The 22,102-nt window shown below is 27.3% G+C and overlaps 7 protein-coding genes across 11 annotated transcripts; 3 read left to right on the forward strand and 4 right to left on the reverse strand.

The window, feature by feature from the left end:
* Positions 1–1,532: 1,532 nt before the first annotated feature.
* Positions 1,533–3,565, forward strand: LOC106787438 (NADH dehydrogenase (ubiquinone) complex I, assembly factor 6). Its single transcript, XM_014749778.1, has 5 exons — positions 1,533–1,829; positions 1,964–2,186; positions 2,266–2,661; positions 2,737–3,151; positions 3,520–3,565. Exons 1-4 carry the CDS (start codon positions 1,720–1,722, stop codon positions 2,920–2,922), a joined length of 915 nt encoding a protein of 304 aa, XP_014605264.1. The 5' UTR covers positions 1,533–1,719; the 3' UTR covers positions 2,923–3,151; positions 3,520–3,565.
* Positions 3,291–6,158, forward strand: LOC106787441 (perilipin-2-like). The gene is made up of 4 exons (XM_014749783.1): positions 3,291–3,576; positions 4,030–4,405; positions 4,841–5,126; positions 5,345–6,158. Exons 2-4 carry the CDS (start codon positions 4,103–4,105, stop codon positions 5,620–5,622), a joined length of 867 nt encoding a protein of 288 aa, XP_014605269.1. The 5' UTR covers positions 3,291–3,576; positions 4,030–4,102; the 3' UTR covers positions 5,623–6,158.
* Positions 5,318–8,113, reverse strand: LOC106787440. The gene is made up of 2 exons (XM_014749782.1): positions 7,607–8,113; positions 5,318–6,992 (listed from the first exon to the last, which is right to left on the reverse strand). Exons 1-2 carry the CDS (start codon positions 8,045–8,047, stop codon positions 6,561–6,563), a joined length of 873 nt encoding a protein of 290 aa, XP_014605268.1. The 5' UTR covers positions 8,048–8,113; the 3' UTR covers positions 5,318–6,560.
* Positions 8,114–8,603: 490 nt separating this feature from the next.
* LOC106787439 (INO80 complex subunit B) lies at positions 8,604–11,000 on the reverse strand. Of its 2 annotated transcripts, none has more exons than XM_014749780.1 (7): positions 10,946–11,000; positions 10,529–10,797; positions 10,167–10,332; positions 9,880–10,021; positions 9,565–9,798; positions 8,897–9,069; positions 8,604–8,818 (listed from the first exon to the last, which is right to left on the reverse strand). In XM_014749780.1, the coding sequence occupies exons 2-7, from the start codon at positions 10,530–10,532 to the stop codon at positions 8,686–8,688; spliced, it is 852 nt and encodes a 283-aa protein (XP_014605266.1). In that variant the 5' UTR covers positions 10,533–10,797; positions 10,946–11,000; the 3' UTR covers positions 8,604–8,685. The 2 variants fall into 2 exon arrangements, with proteins under 2 accessions (XP_014605266.1, XP_014605265.1); XM_014749779.1 differs by having other exon boundaries at positions 9,880–10,066.
* On the forward strand, positions 10,987–14,010 carry LOC106787442 (fas-associated death domain protein). Of its 3 annotated transcripts, none has more exons than XM_014749785.1 (5): positions 10,987–11,049; positions 12,287–12,677; positions 13,333–13,488; positions 13,580–13,710; positions 13,789–14,010. In XM_014749785.1, the coding sequence occupies exons 2-5, from the start codon at positions 12,344–12,346 to the stop codon at positions 13,915–13,917; spliced, it is 750 nt and encodes a 249-aa protein (XP_014605271.1). In that variant the 5' UTR covers positions 10,987–11,049; positions 12,287–12,343; the 3' UTR covers positions 13,918–14,010. The 3 variants fall into 3 exon arrangements, with proteins under 3 accessions (XP_014605271.1, XP_014605270.1, XP_014605272.1); XM_014749784.1 differs by lacking the exon at positions 10,987–11,049 and adding an exon at positions 11,200–11,449; XM_014749786.1 differs by lacking the exon at positions 10,987–11,049 and having other exon boundaries at positions 11,583–12,472; positions 12,572–12,677.
* A 242-nt stretch (positions 14,011–14,252) lies between these two features.
* Positions 14,253–16,371, reverse strand: LOC106787443 (eukaryotic translation initiation factor 4E-1A-like). Of its 2 annotated transcripts, XM_014749787.1 has the most exons (5): positions 16,265–16,326; positions 16,102–16,148; positions 15,511–15,689; positions 15,054–15,371; positions 14,253–14,750 (listed from the first exon to the last, which is right to left on the reverse strand). In XM_014749787.1, the coding sequence occupies exons 2-5, from the start codon at positions 16,138–16,140 to the stop codon at positions 14,636–14,638; spliced, it is 651 nt and encodes a 216-aa protein (XP_014605273.1). In that variant the 5' UTR covers positions 16,141–16,148; positions 16,265–16,326; the 3' UTR covers positions 14,253–14,635. The 2 variants fall into 2 exon arrangements, with proteins under 2 accessions (XP_014605273.1, XP_014605274.1); XM_014749788.1 differs by lacking the exon at positions 16,102–16,148 and having other exon boundaries at positions 14,622–14,750; positions 16,265–16,371.
* A 617-nt stretch (positions 16,372–16,988) lies between these two features.
* Positions 16,989–21,874, reverse strand: LOC106787469 (putative sodium-coupled neutral amino acid transporter 10). Its single transcript, XM_014749840.1, has 6 exons — positions 20,663–21,874; positions 20,287–20,557; positions 20,063–20,199; positions 19,774–20,001; positions 19,486–19,690; positions 16,989–19,193 (listed from the first exon to the last, which is right to left on the reverse strand). The coding sequence occupies exons 1-6, from the start codon at positions 21,140–21,142 to the stop codon at positions 17,593–17,595; spliced, it is 2,922 nt and encodes a 973-aa protein (XP_014605326.1). The 5' UTR covers positions 21,143–21,874; the 3' UTR covers positions 16,989–17,592.
* Between the last annotated feature and the right edge of the window lie 228 nt (positions 21,875–22,102).

The following is a 22,102-nucleotide window of genomic DNA, read 5'->3' on the forward strand; positions in this document are numbered from 1 at the left end:
ATGTGTGTAAGTATTTATCTATATATACAGAATAGAAGTTTAGATATTAAAGCATTATTAATTTTAGTCATTAAAATTATTTTATTGAATCAATAAAAGTCACAAAAGTTGCTAATGGTAATTAATAAGACTGTCGTGTTGTTAACTTTTTAAAAAGAATTATTGCTATTTAAGCAAGTCTGAATATAATCTATTTAGTGCTATTTATAGAAAGCTTTTCTCTGGTGTATGAAATAAGTTTAAATGCGTGGTTACTGTATTTAAAAAAGAGTCCATGTAATTTAATTTTTTAAGAAATACTTTAAGAAATAAAAATATGTTTATAATAAATATAAATTCATTTTTCTTAATTATTGTATATCAATAACATTGTAATAAGAATGATAAAAAAGACGTTTAACATATAAATCATTCTCAGGCCAAAGCAATTAACACTACTCTTAAAATTAGTTTTAATTTTAATATTAAAGCAATTAATTAATACTTAACTTTAATAATCAGGCATCAAACTGCTAAATGAAAAAAATAGTTCTATTAACATGGACTCTTCAATGTTTAATTAAAAAGTTATAAAATTAAGGAAATTATAAAGGATTGGGGTTTCATTGACACAGTTTAAAGCGCATTGTTGATATCTATTTGAATATGCAACAATAACGTATTGGGACCTTACTGTTTATCTAAAAGATTAACTATAGTCTTTTTTAGATTTCATAGAAAATGAATTGCAGCCAGAATTAGTAGAAGTTACTTCATTATTATTTCCCTAGCATTTATAAATCCAATTAGATGGTTCTCCAATACATTATGCGATACTAGTATGGTAATGGTTGCATGATTATGATCTGCAATGCTAAATAGGTCGAAGAGGACGAATTCCTTGATCTTCAAGATCATCAGATATCACTCCAATGGATTTTTACTTACGGATAACAGCAGAAAAAAAAGTTCATCAAACAGAAATTGATATGCGTCAGGAATTAATGCAAAAGAAAGTGAACAAGAAATTATTATTGCAATAAATTTTATTCTTTGTCAAAGTCAATCTTATGTTCATAATAACAAACAACATTTAAAGATGGAATTACAATTTGAATCTATAGTCTATTTCAATGTAGTACTGTATAAGGAAGCAGTCCGTTGTCATTTCATGTTTTCAATAACTTTTAAAAAGCTCATACTTATATACATTTTTTTCTTATTTTTACTTATAAAATATGCTAGCAAAACTTTACTAAAACAACTGGAATACTTTGTATAATAATATACTATATATAAGTAGCAATAAAATTTTTAATATTTTATATCTGAATAAAAAATTAATAACATTGCAAAACATTTTCATAATTACTATAAATAATATGTTAATCTATTTTTTATAACATGTCTTATATAGTCAAAATTATCAATAAAAAAAAAATTTATTTATACAATTACATATATAAAATATTTAAAACTAATATTATTTTCTGGCAAACTTATTTTTTTATGCTATTTAATCTAAAAAAATTTATATTGAAGAATAGTTTAAATAAACTGTATGTAATGTTTATTAACTTATAATCTTATAAATATACAATATAATATTATAAGAATAGATTTACATGTGTCAATACAAAAATGGCGCTTCACGATTAGTACACGTGCTGTATAATGCTAAAGTAAAGTTACCTTTAGTTATATTTTGATGCTAACAAACTTGATATAAAAAACTACAAAATGACTAGTTGGTCATTACTTGTTAATAAAAGTACAGTACGACAATGTTTTCGTTGTATGACTACAATGAAAAAACAGTCACCTGGTGAATATTGTTTGGAATTGGTTAGGTATGCTCATTGAATGCAATGATAATATAAAACAAAAAGTAAAATTTGTTATAAAAAGAAAATTGACCGCGTTTATCCGATTTTTTTAAACTTACATTTATTTATTTCTATGTGCATACATTTTTTACTTCTAGAAAAAACGATTATGAGAATTTTTTATGCACGTTATTATTACCTAAAAATATAAAAGCTGCGGGTTTTGCAATACGTGCTTTTAACGTTGAAATAGCACAAGTTGAAGATCAAGTAACTATGAAACACGTAGGAAAAATGAGATTACAATTTTGGAAAGAAACACTGAATAGCATATACGATGATTTGCCATCAAAAACTCCAGTCGCTATAGAATTACACAGGGTAAAGATTATATTGCAAAACAATAAGACAAGCCATCATATGAATAAAATATCATTTGTATGTTTAATTTTTAATACAGATATTACAAAAGCACGAACTTTCAAAAAGATATTTCAAACGTCTAATCGATGCTCGCTTAGATAAATTAGAAAAGTCAATATTTCCTAATATACAAGCAATTGAAAATTATTCTGAAAATGCTGTTTCATCAATCTATTATTTACTCTTAGAAGCAAATGGTATTAAAAATATAAAGGCAGATCACGTGGCTAGTCATTTGGGTAAAGCACATGGAATCATTACTTTAATACGTTCCATTCCGTATCATGCTCAGAAACGTGTTATTATTTTACCACAAGATATTTTAATGAAACACAATGTATCCTCCGAAACAATATTAAGAAATATAAAAACTAAAGCAGTAAATGACGTAATATTTGAAGTAGCATCTTGTGCGAAACAACATCTAGACGAGGTATTGCATCTTTATCATTTTTTTAGTTACAAGACAATAATTATTAATTACTTTTTTGTATAATCATTGTTTCAGGCAATTTTGCTTAATACTTTTAAAACAAGCAAGATAATATTTTTACCAATAGTTTTTATAGAAAATTATTTAGAAGAATTAAGGAGAACAGATTTTGATGTTTTTCATCCACAACTTGCTAAAAGAAATGGTTTCTTACCATTACAACTTCTATGGAAAAAGATAACTGATAAATTTAGTAAATAAAATTATATATATATAGAAAAAAACTAGAATACCTTCCATTTATATGAAATTATTCCTTTCTCTTATTGTCAAAAAAAGATAAGAAGTAGGTTAAAATAATGAAATAGAAAAAATATTTAAAAATCTCATGTTCTCTGAAATTCATCACTCTGTTTGATGTATTTATTGTATTACATATAAATGAGAATAAGATATTAAAGTGATATTGATAATATGTTACATTTACAAGGTATGAATAACATCATTAATAATAATAATTAACGATTCTTAATTCATTATCAAACTTGTATTTTGGCGCCTCATAAAAAGTACATAATAGTGATATCTAGCGGTAGTAATGAAAATCAAATCATCAATATGAAACATCTGGTCTTGTCAATTTTATTCAACATTACCTAATTGTTTTAAATAATGCATAAACGTGTTATAGACATATGATAAAGAAAGAAAAAAAGAAAAAGATAAAAGAACAACAAGAGGTAAAGAGTACTCGTTAAAAAGAATACTAAAAGAAAACCTAAAGTGATTAATAATCAGAATATAAACAAAATAAGTATTATAATGAATCAGAGATCAAGGTACGTGTTTCTATTGCAGAGTGAATGTTCGATGTGGAACTAAATGGATTTGTGATAAATTAAGCGATTATAACTGGTAAGTGACCATCAAAAATATCTGTTATATATGTGTCAATAATTATGACAATGGATGTCAAAAAAGAGAGAAAATTTATTTTATATGATTTATTTGATAATAATAATTTTTAATACTTAATCCACACTCTTATAATTACAGGCACATATTTGTATTTACAATTAATTCAGAAATGAAATTTACATTAAATTAAATAATTACGCATTTGTGTATAAATATAATATGCATTTACCGAAAGAAAACTAAATTTTACGTTTTAACATTTTTATAAACATAATGTATTTCTTTTTATTCATTTTCTTATTATACATTTATTATGATTAACATATATAAATAAGAATAAGATTAACATATAAAAATATAGACGCAAATATTTTAAAATTATTTATTATGTTCTGTTGTATTGATTACAGTTTTCTTGTTCAATAATTCAGAATGAAACTTTTCTTGCAGCTCTCTACTAATTTTTCTATAAATAGACTGATTGTGTCTACAGAAATATACACTCTGATGCATATTTGCAATCATGGAAGTAGAAGTAACAGATGGGTTATGCAGGATTCAATCTGTAGATCGTGCTAGAAAGATACCAAGTTTAAATTACTTGTTTGACAAATCTACTAAAGTTTATGATCGTATGAAAGGAGCTAATACATTTGTTAATTGGGCATTTGATATGATGGAAAATGTTGTAAATACTGTTATTGAGAAATCATTACCGGTCGCTAGATTAATGGAAAAGCCTATTTATACTTTGGATAAAACTTTGTGTCAGGGTTTAGATTTTATGGAAGTTAAACTGCCTATAATCAAAGAAGAGCCTAAAGAGGTAACTGCTACGATTTGTATCGATTATTTGCATCAATTCATCAATCAACGATCATCTTAATTCTGTGACATATAAATCAAATAAATTCAATACAATCTACAAAACTATTTATTTTCAACTTAACATTTGTGTAAACTTAACTCCTTGTATTACGATTTAATACATGGAGCTGTGTGACATGTTCGGTGCTATATTTCATAGTACTTATATTTGACATATAAGATTCACCAAAGTAAGACCTATGTTTTTCATGTTTGGACCAAAAATATATCACAAGTCTCACACAATGTTATAATGCAAGGGGTTAAATCTATGTTCAAAAATCGATATTAACAATGGCATAAAAAACATACAACGTTTTTGAAAAACGTTGTCTTCATATGTTAAAGAATTAAATCGTAAAAAATGTTTTCTATTATTTTCTTATTTTTTTAGATATTAGATAAGACCAAATCGATAGTCACAAATCATCTACGACCAGCTGTAAAAACATTTTCCAATCTTAAACACGAAACAAAACAAAAAGTTAGAATCATGATTTTACTTACTTATTATAAGATGCATTACTTACGTTTATATAGTTGGCAACAAGCAGACAGAGTCATGTCCACTGAAACGGGAATCAGTATTCTAAAAACTGTGGATAATACGACACATCTGGTAGAATTAATATTAGATAAGTACTTACCTGCATCACATGAAGAAATTGAAGAGGACGCAGGTATATAGTTTTATCTTTATTAATATGTTATGCGCCAAACTTCTTTTATTGAACTTTCCGTTTCGACCACAATAATCTAAACATGAGAATGTTGGCCTGGATGGAAAGACTAAAATCAGTCCATAAAGACTGACATAGCATTTAACATGTTAAAAATAATAAATCTTACGATTAAAATAAAAAATACTGTATTTTCATTTGTATTTTATATTTTATAGAAGAATTATGCAGTGAACATGCCAAGTTACATCATACGATGGAAAGACTTACCGAATTTGGTAGTCGTACTATTCGTCGTATTTATCTTGCTTTAGTGGAACATTCTCAACACATGTATAAAATAGAGATACTTATATTAATATTGTACGCTCTTATTGTAATTCAAACTATGAAAGTGTTGGAAATACTATTTACTTTCGTATTCAAATTGTTTAGCAGTTATGTATACTTCTTTTTTCTAGGATTTTTGCACATTTTACAGTGGACTTATTCGTAATTTAAACAAAATCATTTATATCATATATATAATTCTAAGTATCTTGTGTAAAGGCATATTTTACATAGTCGACAAAAATTTAAATTGTGTCAAATGAAAGAGCGCAATTGATTATAGTTCTGCAAATTATTGTTTATATATTTTGTTAAGATGTTATTTTCTTTTTATTATTATATGTTATTATTGATATGGTTATATTTTTATAGTACTTATCATTTGTACGTTTTCTTTAAACAAATGAAAGAAAAATGTTTATCACAGTTTCATAATTAATTTATTTTTTTATAGACTATAATAGAAAAAAAATAAAGCTTGAAATATAATTGTATTTTTATCAAAAAGAAGAAATCTCCGTTGTTAACTAGTTAACTATGATGAAAAATGAAACGACGAGTATGTATATCCGTTATAATATCGAATTAAGTTGCAATCAAATGACTGTCTTATTTTTGTATAAAATTTATTTATTCATTTAATTTAAATATATACTTTGCATATGAATGAAAAAAATAAAAAAAATCAATTACTGAGAAAAATAATTAGTTAGAAATCTGCTATTGTTGAATGACATTGAGTAAAGCAAGAAAATGTTTCCCGATTAGACGTGTTACGTTAGCCGAGTTGGTTCCACTTCGTTCATATTATGCATATACAGTATTTTCATACTAATTATTTATTTTCTTTTTTTCGTTTTATATTTTGCCTTGGTCTCAAAATATTTTAAATATTATTTTTTAATTACCAGTCGTTATTATCTCTCCTTTATAATTACATGTTAATAAAAAAAATATCATTAAAATGAATAAAATTTGTTAAGAAAGATATAGCAAAAACAGATTGTCCCCAAGGTCTCCAAATATTATCCTTGAGAGGACAAATAATTAATTAATTGAAAAGTTATCGATATCAAATGCACGATAGACATAAAAACAAATCAATTAGCGTCGTGTTTGCGCGTATACGCCGATTTCGGCTTCAAATAAGATTTGATTGATCCTCAATTTCGCGACCGATCTGGAATAAGAGTCCGGTATTTCAGCAAGTTGTACGGCTATGCTTTCGCCGAACTTAACAAATTCTTCTTTAGTTTTTTTCGTTTGATTCGGTGATGCCTTTTCAAGGTTCAACGTTTGTCCAGTTTCTTTAATATCGGCAAGCGGATTTTTTGGCCTTGGTAACGAAGAATTACAAAGTTCTATCACTTTCAAACTTGACGAGGATGATTCCTCAGCATCTTCGCTCAATGAAGCATTGAGTGAACCAGTCGTAGAACCATTCGTTTCTTCGTTATAGTCGACGAATGTTATACATTCCGGATCGATGTCACTCACAAGGTATTCTTCCTGCAGTGTTGATTCTTCTTCGATTTTCTGTGATATTTCAAACATTTCTATGTTACTTAATCATTAATAACTTTGATAGCTTTCTGTACCACTTGGTCCAACAGATCGATGCATATACAATCAGTTGCAGTATCTTAGATTTGCGTTTCGATTTCTGATCTTGATAATAAATAAATGAAGAACATCATTGTATACAGGGTGTTTGAGGGTTTTCCAATCAAATGATGTCAGCATGTTTTATACACGATTATAAGAAAAAAATATTGTATAAACATAGGTCGTTTATAGTCTTATTTAACAGCTAGCATACAATATACTGACACCGTTCCGCTGGGAAAATCTCAGATACTCTGTATATACGACATAAACTTTAATGATACTCACTGACCAATAATACCTATATTAACTATCTTCAAATACCTACACACGTATCTACGATCGATTGTGATATGACAAAAACAGGATTAGAATTAGAATAGAACTGCGAGAAATAAAATATAACAAAACGCTCGATAAAAATTAAATAGCTTTGTTGTTTATTTTAAATTAAAATTTAAAAAATAAAAAAATAAGAACCCTGTAAGAATAGAAAAAAATAATAATATTAAAAGTTTCTTTCTTATTGTTATATCACTTCTTACCTTCTTTCTCTTGCTATACCGACGAGTACCGAATTGAAGAAATTGCATTGCCTTGAATGCGAACCACTTGGAAACGTAAACATCGTCCAGCCTGGTAGCGACGTCCCGGCTATTCTGAATTTTGTGCACCTCCCTCGAGTATTGACACTTCAAATTAGTAATTTTCTTCTCGACTTCTAATGTATTGCAAGATAATATCTCAGCGAGTTCTTGAATCGCGCGTTTACGTTTAGTTCTATCCCTGTAACCACGAGCATTCCAATCCCAAAGTACGCGTCTTTGTTGATATTCTCGAAGAAGTTCCAAGGTTTTATCCCGAGTCCATTCCATCCCAATTAGACACGAGTTGTAATGATTTCTTCCTATTACTATCAAATTGTTCTCTTCCTCGTCTTCTTGATTATCCTTGTTATTCCAAATATCTCTATCTCTGTAGTACATGCTCCGTTCAAAAAGAAATTCTCGTCGAGTCCTTTTGTTGGAGCAGCTAACGTTTTATTATTTCGAAACCGCTCAGAAATACGCGGCTTGAAGGACTTACAATCAGAATCTATCCCCGCTTATTTATTCATCCCCCTTCTACCCTCGACTTCAACTTTTTTCTTTCTCGCACTTTCTCTTTCGCTCTCATTATTGCATCTTACTCACTGTGCTGTCAAGTAGCATTTAAACGTGTGTATGAGTGCGGGTGTCGCTACCGTGAATTGGGCACGCGTTTAATGATTTTTGCGTGAAGCTTGAATGCAAAAAAGAGAGAGAAGGATAGAGTAAAAAGAGAAGAAGAGAGGAAAGAGCCGCGTTTGCTCACCTAACCTTCATTTTAACTTTTTTCCTTCTATTATTTTCTTTTGCATTGGAAAGTAGCATCGTCGTCTGAACGCGCGTTCGAATGAACCAAAACGAGACACGACGAAAACAGCCGAGTCTGCGCGAACCTGATCTTCATTGTGTTTCGTGATTATTACTATGCGTAATAACAAATTTGTTTACAAACATATTAGTTTTATAAAAATTTTCTTTTAAATTATTCATATCTAATAACATTTGTACATATTCCTAACGTCTATTTACATTAACTATCATACTTTTAATAATATATTTGTCTTGTAACATTCTAAACTGCACAAAGGAACACCTGTTTTAGAACAAGAATATTTCTTCAGATTTTTACATTTGTTCACGCTGCACAGAACCGGTACTGGTATTTCTTTTCTAGAAAAAAAAACATATTTCGTATATAAGATATATGATTGAAATTAGAAAAAATACGAAAGAAAAGATAATATTTACACTTTCGCTGGTTTTAGTGGAAATTCTTCTCCCGGTGGTAAAGATATTGAACTTCCTCCTATTGTCATACGATAAGTAACAAGAGGAACTTGTCTTTTAGATGGTTTACCTTTACCAATTATTTTCGAAGCTTTCGATTCTTGTTTTTTTAATAATCTTTCCATCGTCTTTTTCTACAATCAAAAACAGATAAAAATTAGCTACATTCATCATAAGTACAGTAGTATCTTGATTAACCAGCGTGATCAGGAAATAAACGACGTAGATAAATCGAGACAAGGGTGGAACTTTTTAAAACACGTATCTTCTATACAAAATAACATTTTCTTCTGTTATTCTTTTTTATAATAACATAAATGTGCATACTTACAGATATGTTGTATTTGATATGTATTACAAAATAGTATTCCTATATTCTTATATTATTATCCGTGTACATTTTTATCGCTTTATTAACACTTTCGCGATGGACGGTAAAAAAAGGAAAATTATACTAAGAACAAAATTTGGAAAAAATTTGAATACATATATCTCAAACTGATTTCAACGTTTATCATTAAACATAAGACAACGGATAATTAAGATGCCTGATAAATACGAACCGGTTAATCGAGTCCTACTGTATGTGGACAATTAAAAATTTATTAAAACTGTTTATCTCTCTTTACTTTATCTTTCTCCCTTTTTTCATCAGCAAGTTGTTTTCTTTTTAAGGACTTAAGAGCAGCTTTTTGAATTGCTTCCGCAGTCATAACCTTTTCTTTATATCCCGTTGGTAATGACATAAGTTGTTCTACTCCCGGATTTGGTTCTGTATCCGTTTTTCTTTCAAACATGGCTCTTTGTCGTGCAGTCATCAATTTTGGATCTTTTGGTTTGATCTTTTTCAATTCATCATCTACCTAAATAATAAAAAGAATGTAATTATTTTTAAAGTATTTTATTTAATAAGATATTGAAAATAAATTTTTATTGCTACCTACCTCCTCAAGCTTTCCAGATTCTATAGCATCTAACCACCTTTCTTCTTCGCTACTAGTACCACTATCTTTTCCTTTGTTACTCTTTGGAATCTTTTTTTTAGTCTGAACTTTTGAAGAAGATGTAGCAACACATCCTGTTGAACTTAAATTGGTTATCTTTGTAGATTTTTCACGAATCTTTTCAATGCTGTACATTATATAGATCAATTATTAAAAAGTTCTTCGATATTAAAATGTGTGATCTTATTTAATTTAATAAGGATAAAAATAGTCTAACTGAGACATACCTCCTTTCGTCTTCCTTTTTAACTTTAACTTTAAACATTTTTTTTCTTTCACCTTCAGGTACTTCAGTAGTAAAACCATCACTATCCTCGTGTATTATCTTTCTTTTCTTATGTTTTTTGTGTTTATGTTTTTTGTGTTTCTTTTGCGTTGACACCTCACCTGAATCTAATATTATGACTAGTATAATCAATTTGATTTATATAAAAACATATAAGTAACATTAAATACATTAGTATATGTGATTTACTTTTAAAAAACAAAATATTAATGAAAAATAATTAGCCATAATAAATCAAATTATTTTGAAATTAATAAACATAAAATATTCATTTTTTTCTTCGGTTATATTTTTTAAACTTACCCATTTAAAAAATGACAGCTGTTTAAAGTGTTACTAATAAAAAACGACTCGATGTATAGAAAAAATTATAACACAATTGTGTTATAGATGAAATGTTTAGTCAAGATATCCAAACTTAGTACACATCACAAATTCTAAATAACATAAGGATGTATAGAGAGCTTTATCTCTAATAGTAGATGGCACAGCGATTGCCAAATGCCACCTACTGACATCACTATATAAAATAATAGACTCGTAGGTTGTACCTACGATTGCAGTATTAAGATCTGGGAAAATAGTAGTATTAAGCTATAAAATTCATTAATAATTATACATTTTTCTCTTACACAAATTTTGTTTCAAAAACTACAGAAAATATTGATAGTATCTACTAGTGATAATATAGATATCTCGATAATCGATTATGTTTTCTACCTTTGCTTCGAATGGTGATGGATCCGCGTAAAGGAGTCTAGGGAATATTCCTAGAGTCGCACATAGCCGCGAAAAGCACATAGATCATACGAAGCACGCGTGATGTAAAGTAAAATATTCATGTTATGTTGTTATCACAGATAACATTAATATCGCAGGAACGTTTGTTTTTATCTTTACGAATACAATTTTTACCATAACCTATAAGCTTATATTTTTACAAATTTACAACAATAATAATCAAGTATTAAAATTAAGGGAATTTATCAACTATTATAAAGAGTTGAAAAAGATTGAATTTGCTTTAAAAAGGGGTGAATTTGATTTTCAAAAAATTAAATTTGAAGTGTAGAATCTGTATATGGGTACAGTACTAAAGTTTTTATTCCTCCAATTTTTTATATAAACCGGTCACTAGCGTTAAAGCTCTAACGCTAAACCTACCAACAGTTTATGCATATCTATTTATACAATTATTGATCTAATGATTGATCTGTAACAAAGGTTAGACTTCAAAAATTGAATGAAAATAATGATCAATTTAATAGCAGATTGAATAATAAATAAAATAATATTAATGATTATAATAGATAAGTCAAGTGAAGAAAAGTGATAACATTGTGAGCACAAAATTTTAATTAAAAATAAAAAATCGATCATTTAACTAGTTGTGGTATTTTGAAAACGAATGAACCAATTAGTAGTCATCATATATTTTCTTAAATCGTAAAATTACACTGGATTTTCTATTATTTTACTATTCTTCTTCACATTAATTTTCGCATGATATTTAGATTTTAACACAACAACTGTCAAAAACTCAGATTCGCACAAATAAGAAGTCTTAAATGAAATTAAAATGATAAAAATTATGTAATATTTTGCGGATCTCTAGGGTACCAAACACACATTTTGGGAACCACTGACTTATAAGATATTTTATTTTTAAATTATCACTTATTCCAATTTTAACATTATTTCACCGTAAAAGAGAAACAAAAACATATTTAAAAGACTCTATGATGTACCAGAAAAAATTATTATCAAAAATTTGAATAAAAATATTACGGTGATATAAAAATATTTATTAGAATGAATTAGTGGAAACATATGATTGATGGATGAAATTACTAAATTACTAGAATTTTTATACACATTTTATCTATTTTCGCAACTTTTACGCAAAAAAAAATTGTAACCGTGTGCACAAACTTACTGATTCGTTTAAATTCTCGCGTTTTATTTTTTTAAGTCAGATGCGAAAATCCATGAAAATTCCAGTTAAAATTTAAATTTGGTTGGTTGAGAATACATTGTTAGACAAATTTAATCTTTATTTAGGAACTAAACTTATCAGACAATTCCAAGAGGGGATTCCCTGACTTTAAATTAAGAATCATGACAGTGCAAGTAAAGTACAAGAACTTACTCGAGGAGTTTGTAAAAATTTCGAGACCTTGTGTTTCTGTTGAAAATTTGGAAGAGATTAAAAATGAATACTCTTACGATATAGGGTCTAAACGAAAAGTAAGTAGTATACAAAATCTTGAAGGATTAATTAAAGTGTTAGGAAAGTATGCCATACTCGCTTACGATGATATTAAACCGTTGTATGATATCGAAAAGAGATATATTAAGAAATCCTATTTAGTAATGAAATTAAAAAACTATGAAGATTGGTATAAATTGATGAATTATCCATCGTATTATAATATGTATCAAAATGATAATGGTGAGTGTTTGTATTTTTTAACAGCTTTATTACATTTAATATATGTAACGTTTTTTCTTTAAAAATCTTATAAGTTAAATTTCGCAAAAAATGAGTTAAGATTAGATTCAGTTAGATATGGATAATTTCTTCTCATATTGTTAATAACAAAGCCGAAACGGTAAAATATCCTTATAAATTTATTTATAAAAGTTGCACCATAAAGTGTTAATGCATTAATGTTTTTTTTAAGTGCTATAAGTCCATTTGCAGTTCACAAAAGTCTTATTTTTCTTTAATAGTTTTATTAATTATTATCGGATAATGTAACTAATCCTGCTTACATCTTTAAAAATATCACCATAATTAATGAACATTAACCAGCATTTTTAAATTAATCTAAACACAAACGTTTAAATATTTCAAAATAAGAATAAATAGACTTATAATCTTTAGAAACAACAGCTCTCGTATGTGCCAGACAAAATAAAAAAATAACGCTTGCATTATTTTTTAATATATATGATAATTTATATATAATTATATAAATATTATAAATAAATATATATATATAGTGTTGGTACATATATATTTGTACACATACAATCTTTTATTAACATATAATATTTAATTATTAAAATGTTATAATTTTTAAAAGTTCTATACTTTGTTACAGCACGATCTTTACCGAAAAATAATGATCATGAAACATGTGACAGAATAGCATCATTAAATTCATTATCAGAATGTAGTCATAAATTAAAATTATATGAAACACCAGAACAGTTATCCAAAGCTTTAAATAGCAAGGAATCAAAGTTAAAACAGATAGGTATTTATTAATTATTGAACTTCTTTAAATATAATTAACAAGATAAATTAATATGAAATATTCTAAATTTAATTTAAATATATACTTTAAGTTGTACTGAAAGTCAGCGAACAACTGGGACGTTCTTGGAGAGATGTTTGCAGATATATGAATCTTAAGGAATATCAAATAGATGAATTAGAAAATAAATATCCGTGTAATTTAAAAGAACAATGTAATCAGGTAATATATGCTTAAATGTAATTTTATATTAAAAATATAATATATATATATGTATTTACACAATTAAACATTTTGCAGGCTTTGCGTATTTGTATTTCGCAAAATAATTCAGAGTGGAAAATGAATTTATTACACGCGTTAGAAAAAGGAAGACGTAAGGATGTTAAAGAGGTTGTTGAAAATATCTTATTGCATAACAAAATATAAAATATTTTTTGTATAAATATAATATGTAATATATAACATTATTATTTATAAAAAGGGAATGGAATTAAAGCTCTGAAAAAGTGCATGTAGCAATGTATATATATTTTTTTTCTTTAAATATACTTTATATAAGAAAGGCTTAAATATAATTGTTGTATGTCAAACAATTGTGTAAACATCACACATCTTTAATACGTTTTAGAAGAATAAAGCAAGATGCTGCATTTCATTGATCTTTGCTAATCTAATTAACAAATGTTGAAAGTTTAATGTTAAATATTCGATATGCTTATGTAGGAAAGACAAACAAACAAAATAAACCACTATGCCTTTTGAAATAATAATAGAAACGAGCTTTATTTCATGCAAATTGGAAATAATATGTATTTAAGTGACAAATGTGGAAAGTAGAAAAATACAGCAGCCTGCGCGTATCTTTCATAAACTACCTCTAAACTATGTATTATACATTTATATGATATTATTTTGTTACATTTAATATTTATTTATTTTAACTTTCGCTCGATTATTTTTCGGATATGAAGTTACGAAAAAGAAACAAAAAATATTTTTTCATCATTTTAATCAAATTGATAAATAGATTATATATACTGATATTTAAATCAATATTAATGAAAATTTTGTTAAATACCTGTTACTCAATGATCAATATAACAATGAAATTTAAATGAAGTTAAGAATTCTTGACATATTATAATTAGACCGTATACGAGTTTTTTGTTTGACTTCCTTTCTTGATCATAGTATCTTGATGTGCCTGATATCCTATAGTTACTTTTGGTGTAATCCTCAATCTTTCTTTTAATTTACGTCTGGAAATTAAAAACATAATATTAATATAAAAATATAGATTATATGAGTCGTTCATTAAGTCAATTTCACTAAAAAAAAAATAGATATTATTGCTAAATTAATATACCGTGTCGTATCATTTATTATCGAACAGCTATAAAAATTGTTTTCTTTTAATAGTATAATATATAATTATTCAATAAATTTATTTTAAATCTAAAAAGCTAAGTATCAATCAATCTATAATAAAATTTGCACAAATTCTTAAAGTGGAGTTAATCGCTTTGAGTTGTGACTGGTTAATATAAATAATATAAACTTACCCTATTTCCATAACGCTATCTTCACAATTGGAGTTAGCTGTCCATACACCAATTTTATCACCTTTTATCCTAACATTAACAACAGCGCCACATACATCATCCGAGTATTCATTGAATGCTTCTCCGATCATGCACAGAAGAATTTCTAACCAAAAATGATCTAAATCCATAGCTCTTTGTTTCTTTTCTAAATTGATAAGCCATCTTCCACCTAATTTGTTAGCATCGTCTTCCCACATTGGTCGGATTCCTTGTTTGAACATACTATAATCGCAACCTTGTCTTAACTCTGATGCATGCTTTATGTGATTGTATAGACTGTTGAGGGAAAAATAATTTTATCATTAATACAAATAATATATAGTAAGTGTCCAAGGTTTATCCGGCTGAACTGTGTCTATATTGTATAAACCATTCGACAACAATATTTTTCTGAAGCATATAAAATTAAATTTACCTCCAGAAATCTTCTGCAGTATCAAAACTAGTAATTTCGCGTTGACTTTCTTCCCATGATTTACTTTTGTCTGGTTCATAGTACCAAAGCGTCCAAGTATGCTGCAGAGGATGTTTGATCAAAACTTCTGGTGGAAATTCATCAAAATTTATTATTCCTTGCTCCTTCCGTTCAATCTCCTATGAAACAAGATTTACAATTAATGTTTATTATAGATTTACATAAACTTTTAGCATAACGTATTAATTTACTGTCATAACGTTTGTGGAAAAAATATTGTGCATTAGAAAAATATGAAAGGGATAAAAAAAATTTCGGGACAACCTAAAAACTAAGGTCAAAATCATTTAACCTAGAAAATCGTATACCCCGCATTATCGTGGTACCACGCGAGTTAAAGGCGTTCACGTAACATAGTGCACTGTTTTTGAAATATAAACACTTAATAAAAAAGGAAGACATTTAGATTAAGTACACGTCATTGTTATAAAAATTGAATAAAGAATAAAAGATAATAGAAAATATGAGAAATAATAATGATTCTCAAATCTGTATAGAAAGTTTTGGTAAGAAACAGATGTAGACACATACGGTAAAAGAGGGGTAGTAAGAAATGAACCAAGCGACCATGCTGCTTCCTTCGATACCGGATTATAATTAGAAAAATAATTAGACAGATTTATCATTTTTGAATGGTATATTGCTTAGAAATTTTTGTTTATGTCAGGATAGCATGATTTTTATCTCTAAATACCTTGATTTCTTCCGTATTACTTGTAGCCATGTTACATCTAAGTGCAAACACATACGAACAAGACGTTCTCGTTGACCGAACTGACTACGAAGACATCTGTCGGCAAAACTTTCACACCGAGCAACCCTTTCCGCGAGAAAAAAAAGAAATGATATGAAAAGATAAAGAAGAAACTTATAAGAGAACAAGAAATTTAACCCTAATCGGTTACACACGGTACAAAATATGTTACGATCGATACGATAAATAGGAATTTGAACAAAGTTCATTTAGTGGTTACTTAAGATGATAAAAATCTTGAAATAGAAAATATATTTATACTTTCTTCTTCCTCCTTCTCCTTCTTTCTTTTTGACCTTCTTTTAGTCTTTGATAATAAACGAAAATTAGAAGATATACTGTTCTCAACACAGCAACAAATTTTTTTTTGTAGTAAACATTTTTTTTTTCCAAGTACTAACGTTCACGACCTTCTCTTTTTTTCTTCGTATTTACTGTTTTGTTTCAGATAAACGTATAGGAAATTGTTTTAGACTTCTACATTTATATATATATACAGAGTTCGTAGAAAAATTGTATTTACACTCAAAGAAAAGAAAAATTTGTATTAATATTTTAGTATTAAATTTATTCAGGTATCACGAAATTAATAAAAGTTATCTTCTTTTACTTTTACAAAGTAAAGTTTTACGTTTATCAAAGATTTATTTACGAGTGAAGTAATCAATATTGTTATGTTATGTAAAAATAGATTTATATTTGACTATTTTCAAGCACTTAATTGTACTGTTTTTTATACACATTATAATATATTCTGTAATATAAAAACATAATTTTTAAACTAAATTTTACGGTTTCTAATTGAATTTATGATATAGTACGCCATGTATAAAACAATCTCTCAAGTCCTACAAATATATAAATGATTTTATGAACTTCATTATTTTATGGAATAGTTAAAATTTTAAAAAGGAAATTTAAAAAATAAATGATTATCCTAACTCTTGTTTGCATTAATAAACAAAAGTTAAATTTTTTTCTTTTTTTTAACTTATTTACAGTAGATTTACAAAACTGTTTATCAATTTATATAATTAATAATAATTTAAACTTGACACATCACACATTGACAGTGTTATTTAAATTACAACATGTATGTTCATAGCGATCCCTAGTTATTTTCATTATATTCAATATCTCTTTCACAATATTTTAAATCATTTTTTAGCTTAACATTTAGGAAAAGCAAAGTAACATATTTTAGTAATTTACAAATAAATCCTTTTAAACATTGACAATTAAAAATAATGCATTACGCATTCTGACGGTCATGAGTTTCTGTTCTGATAATCCGTATTTAAGGTTTTCAAATCTCTTTGCTTTAATTTAATATATTCATTCCTAATGGTTATATCTGAATTTATTATTAAAATTGGATTTTTTGTAAATTCTTTTTTGTTCGAAGATAAATAAGTGGTGGTTTTAATTAATGTTGGAGTAGATCGAATGGTTGTCTCTTCCAGTAGTTTCTGCTTAAATTTTTTTTCGGATATATTAACTATTTCTAGCCGTGAATCGTCTAACTTTTTATTACATTTTATACGATCGATATTCATAGAAATATCTTTCACGAAAGATTGTATTTTTTCAGTCGAAGCATCAGGAGAAATGTTTTTAATGTTGGTGACTTCTCGCTTCTCTCTATCATGATTTTCTAAAATATCTCTTCGCATTACTTGAATGTCATTATCACTTTTTTCTATTAATTGCTCAGATTTGTTAATGTTAGTTTGACTTTTAATCTGTAATATAAGAGGTACAATATTCTGATTTTGCGTTAATATTTCATCAGACTTATTCATTTCATTGACGATACTTTCTTTTTTACCCTGTGATATTTCTATATCTCTTTTGTTCTTTGATATAGTTTTTATTAAAATTCCTTTAGTTAAAGCACTTAAAATACTTCCTTTTGACTTATTAATAATATTATCAAACGTTACATTAAACTTTTCTTGATAATGTGATGTCGAATGCAGTTGATCCGTATCCTTGTTGTTTTCTTTCAACTTTATTTTTTCTACATTTTGAATATTTTTGTTATTCTTTGTATCGATTAACTGTTCAGAATCATTTTTATCCTGTACAATACTTTTATTAACGTTTTTAATATTAGGTGTTTCTAAAACATTTTCATTGATGTTCGTTCCAATTGTATATTTCTTTAACATTTTGTTTTTATCGAAATTTTTACTAATTTTGTTTCGTTTATCAATATTTTCAACTTTTTCCGAATTGAATTTTTGTATAATATTTGTTTCATCGTTATCATTATTCTTATCATTCTTTATAGACTCTTCTATATGCTTTTCTATTTTCCCTATTTCTATTTCTAATTCCTGCTTCTTTTCCTGTAGATCTTCTAGTTTCTCCTGTTCTTGTAACATTTCCAAATTTTCTAATGCTTGGTCTCCTAAAGTTTGTCGATGCTTTTCATTTTTTTTTATCGCCATTGTATCAGAAATTCCTTCTTCCGCAGCTAGTTCAGAATCTTCTTTTTTTATTGCATCAGAATTTATGAGATTATCAATTTTTGAAATTTCATTAGTCATTTTAGATTTAATTATATTAATGTTTTCATTAGCCTTTGACGTTACAAAGTTCTCATACATTATCAATTTACTATTATTTATAACAGAATTATGTTCTTTGTTGAGGTGTTCATTTATTGTTTTGATCTTTCCAACAATTTGTTTAATTTCCGGAGCAAAACTAGCTCCTATATTTTCAGCAGGATTTCGTTCTTCTAGCATCAACTTCTCTGCAACAGCAACACGTTCGACCGGAACTGGAGGTTCTTGACGAATATCGCCGAGATGTTTATTTTCATCCATCATTTCAATTTTTGGTAATACATCTATTACTTTTTCTAAAATTAAAAATAACATATAAATAATTATATACTGTAGGTGATCGGTTAATGAACAGTTTCGATTGCGAATAAATCGGATAACAAATACTTTCGTGAAAGATTTTTATGTTTGGGCAAGAAACACATGTTCGAATAATGAACAATTAAGAGAATAAACACAAGAAAAAGCAACGTTGCGTATCAAATTTATAGAATTGTATTTTTTTTTCGATAATCGGATAACAAACAATTCAGATTGTGATTAAGTGATCATCCACTTTAATACCATATAGTAACATTTTTACTAAACCTTTAACGTTTGATAGAATTTCAGGATTATTAGAAACAGATATCAAACGAATATCTTCTTTCTTGACATGTAATGGTAAATTATCTAATTGACTAAGTGATCTATCAGTCGTTATTCCAATTTTGGTATTAGAAGATTCTTCCATTGCATACAAATTGGCATATGTACCAAGAACCATTATCCAAACGCCAACGAATAAAATCGCCTTGAATGAAAAGTAATAAACAATTAAAATAATATTTACAATAAATATGATTGTCGATATGGACTTTGCATTATAATTATTACCTGTGCTAATAATCTTTCATTTGTATGTTTGCTGCTCATGGATATGAAAAATGCTGCAGGAAACATTAAGCATATCATAACACCAATCGTAGATCCAACTAAACCAAGTACGAATTCAATATTTGGCATCAATATACCGGTAATTACTGAAAAAGATACTATTGCAATGGTGAGACATCTGAATCTTACTTCTGGCATATAATTCATAGACGGTTCGTGAGTGTGTACCTAAAAGTTCTAATAATAATGCTCATATTCAATAGATTCGTCATATAATCTATATGCATACCCGACGAAACAAGAGAGAATTCAGACTTGCACGGCAAGGAAAAATGACTAGCGGAAAACTAAAAGCTACAGAGAAAAAAAATCCCATCTTAATCATATCTGACGATATGCTAGGTTCAAAGCTCATCAGTATATTTCCTATGGACGAATAAAGAAGAATATTATTTTTATTATAAATAGAGTTCACAATTCCTTTTTATTAATGTCCATATAATAAAAGCGTACCTGTGAACGGTTGTGTACAGAATGCAATATATCCAAAGAAACCAACGCATAAATATACCAAAGTACAGATATTTAATGCGCCTCGTACAACATCGTTCATTTTTTCGAGAGATACGTTCGGAATGGTTTCATATATTTCAAATAACTGTGTTTGGCAAAAAAGAGCCATAGAAAATATTGGCAAACATTGAAGAATACCGCTGGATCTCCAAAAGTATACGTTACTCGTCCAATCACCCGCAAAAATGTGTTGTATTGACTCGGTGAACACCTGCCAATATAAAAATTATTATAAAACATAATAAATCTTGTAGTAAAAAAGTATATGAAATAAATAGCACATAATACTTGTTTGTAATATTTATAGAATTCTTACCTTCAAAACAAGGCAAGCGTAAAAACCAACAGTAGCGGTACAAATACTTGATAAACTGTCAATGTTTCTCAATAGACCCAACGGTAATATTATAAAAATACTTGTTATTAAAAGTAGACTAGTTCTTATATCATCAGGTTTTTTGTCTATGAGTTTCCCAACAATTTGTGGTCCCAAATCACCAACAACGACAAAAAATGCAATGCAAGTACCAACGAGAAATCCGATAATAAAAAGTTCAACTAAAAATTTGCCCATGTAGCCAAACGCATAGAAAGCAAGTAGCTCAAAATTACGTCTTCTTGACATTACGGATGACTTAATAAGAAGATGACAAGCAAAACGAGATAGAAAATTAGATAATAAAAGAATCAACGCAGCTAAAATAATGCCGCATTGTTTAAAACAAAATGGCATGGCGAGAACACTTACGCCGATAATACTGTTGGCGAGTGTCATAACGTGTGATAAATGGGCCATTATTTAGAATAAATATAATGTTGTAGAATAATATCAATTAATCTCTAAACGTTTATTTTTAGAAGATAATTAATCTTTCATTAATTTTCTTCTGATCTTGAAATCTCTTATATAAGTTTCTTAAGAATTTGTATACTTTCTTCTCTTATTCTTTTTGATAATTTAAAAAATATGATATATTATCACAATAAATAAACTATCCTTTTATTTCTTAATATATATATATATATATAGATATATCTCTTATTTAAATGTACAATCAAGTTGTCGTCCCGCCAATAATAAACTTGTATTGTTTTTAATGTTGAGGTTAGAAATATGGAACTTCAGCCGTATTATATTTTTGACTATTAAATAAGAAAAATAGTTTATGAAAACGTTTACCATACTAAATGAGGTCAAATTATATGTATAAAATGTTTGTCACGTTTTTGACAATGATCATTCTTTGTTACGCATACTTTGTAAAACAACGAAGACAACGTTAGCCTACGACTTCGAACTGTCACCATTTTGATAAACAAACATGGTTACACGTGACGCGACATGCACGTATTTCAAGTGGTATATTCAAATCTAAATTCATTCATCTCGATTTTAACTACACATTAACGATTATTTTTTCTAATTTCAAGATATAGAATAATTGTATTCACGCGTAGAAATTTCTTTATTCTTTTATTATAAATATTTAAAAACATCCGTATATGTGTATTTTAATATTTGGGCATAAATATATCATCATTACTTTATCTATTTCAAAAAATCTGGCATAATTAGTATATTATCATTACATTGAATTATTTTTTCTTAGTGTGATGGATAATTAATTATTTTGACTAAGTAAATGAATGTTATTATTATTATTACTTTTTCTTTTCGTTTTCTTTGTTATTCAAGATCGGATCATTCATATTAGATAATTGCGCACTGGTCTGATCCATTCGGTGGAAAAAGTAG

The sequence above is a fragment of the Polistes canadensis genome, unplaced genomic scaffold, assembly GCF_001313835.1.
Source record: "Polistes canadensis isolate GaletaPanama2010 unplaced genomic scaffold, ASM131383v1 scaffold_101, whole genome shotgun sequence".
Taxonomy (NCBI): domain Eukaryota; kingdom Metazoa; phylum Arthropoda; class Insecta; order Hymenoptera; family Vespidae; genus Polistes; species Polistes canadensis.

What these genes read in the sequence shown, in the direction of transcription:
- LOC106787438 (XM_014749778.1), top strand. Translation starts at nt 1,720, where the DNA reads ATGACTAGTTGGTCATTACTTGTTAATAAAAGTACAGTACGACAATGT. An exon ending in TATTGTTTGGAATTGGTTAG is followed by an intron (nt 1,830 to 1,963) that starts GTATGCTCATTG and finishes TTTTACTTCTAG; the next exon opens with AAAAAACGATTATGAGAATT. An exon ending in TCGCTATAGAATTACACAGG is followed by an intron (nt 2,187 to 2,265) that starts GTAAAGATTATA and finishes TTTTTAATACAG; the next exon opens with ATATTACAAAAGCACGAACT.
- LOC106787441 (XM_014749783.1), top strand. Translation starts at nt 4,103, where the DNA reads ATGGAAGTAGAAGTAACAGATGGGTTATGCAGGATTCAATCTGTAGAT. An exon ending in TCAAAGAAGAGCCTAAAGAG is followed by an intron (nt 4,406 to 4,840) that starts GTAACTGCTACG and finishes TTATTTTTTTAG; the next exon opens with ATATTAGATAAGACCAAATC. An exon ending in AGAAATTGAAGAGGACGCAG is followed by an intron (nt 5,127 to 5,344) that starts GTATATAGTTTT and finishes TATATTTTATAG; the next exon opens with AAGAATTATGCAGTGAACAT.
- LOC106787440 (XM_014749782.1), bottom strand. Translation starts at nt 8,047, where the DNA reads ATGTACTACAGAGATAGAGATATTTGGAATAACAAGGATAATCAAGAA. An exon ending in GGTATAGCAAGAGAAAGAAG is followed by an intron (nt 6,993 to 7,606) that starts GTAAGAAGTGAT and finishes GAAATATCACAG; the next exon opens with AAAATCGAAGAAGAATCAAC.
- LOC106787439 (XM_014749779.1), bottom strand. An exon ending in AAAAAGGAAGACGAAAGGAG is followed by an intron (nt 10,067 to 10,166) that starts GTATGTCTCAGT and finishes TATAATGTACAG; the next exon opens with CATTGAAAAGATTCGTGAAA. An exon ending in AATCTGGAAAGCTTGAGGAG is followed by an intron (nt 9,799 to 9,879) that starts GTAGGTAGCAAT and finishes TTTATTATTTAG; the next exon opens with GTAGATGATGAATTGAAAAA.
- LOC106787442 (XM_014749785.1), top strand. Translation starts at nt 12,344, where the DNA reads ATGACAGTGCAAGTAAAGTACAAGAACTTACTCGAGGAGTTTGTAAAA. An exon ending in TATGTATCAAAATGATAATG is followed by an intron (nt 12,678 to 13,332) that starts GTGAGTGTTTGT and finishes ACTTTGTTACAG; the next exon opens with CACGATCTTTACCGAAAAAT. An exon ending in TAAAAGAACAATGTAATCAG is followed by an intron (nt 13,711 to 13,788) that starts GTAATATATGCT and finishes AACATTTTGCAG; the next exon opens with GCTTTGCGTATTTGTATTTC.
- LOC106787443 (XM_014749787.1), bottom strand. Translation starts at nt 16,140, where the DNA reads ATGGTCGCTTGGTTCATTTCTTACTACCCCTCTTTTACC. An exon ending in CTTACTACCCCTCTTTTACC is followed by an intron (nt 15,690 to 16,101) that starts GTATGTGTCTAC and finishes CTTGTTTCATAG; the next exon opens with GAGATTGAACGGAAGGAGCA. An exon ending in GATAGCGTTATGGAAATAGG is followed by an intron (nt 14,751 to 15,053) that starts GTAAGTTTATAT and finishes TTTAATTTCCAG; the next exon opens with ACGTAAATTAAAAGAAAGAT.
- LOC106787469 (XM_014749840.1), bottom strand. Translation starts at nt 21,142, where the DNA reads ATGGCCCATTTATCACACGTTATGACACTCGCCAACAGTATTATCGGC. An exon ending in ACGCTTGCCTTGTTTTGAAG is followed by an intron (nt 20,558 to 20,662) that starts GTAAGAATTCTA and finishes TTATATTGGCAG; the next exon opens with GTGTTCACCGAGTCAATACA. An exon ending in ATGAAAGATTATTAGCACAG is followed by an intron (nt 19,691 to 19,773) that starts GTAATAATTATA and finishes TTTTCATTCAAG; the next exon opens with GCGATTTTATTCGTTGGCGT.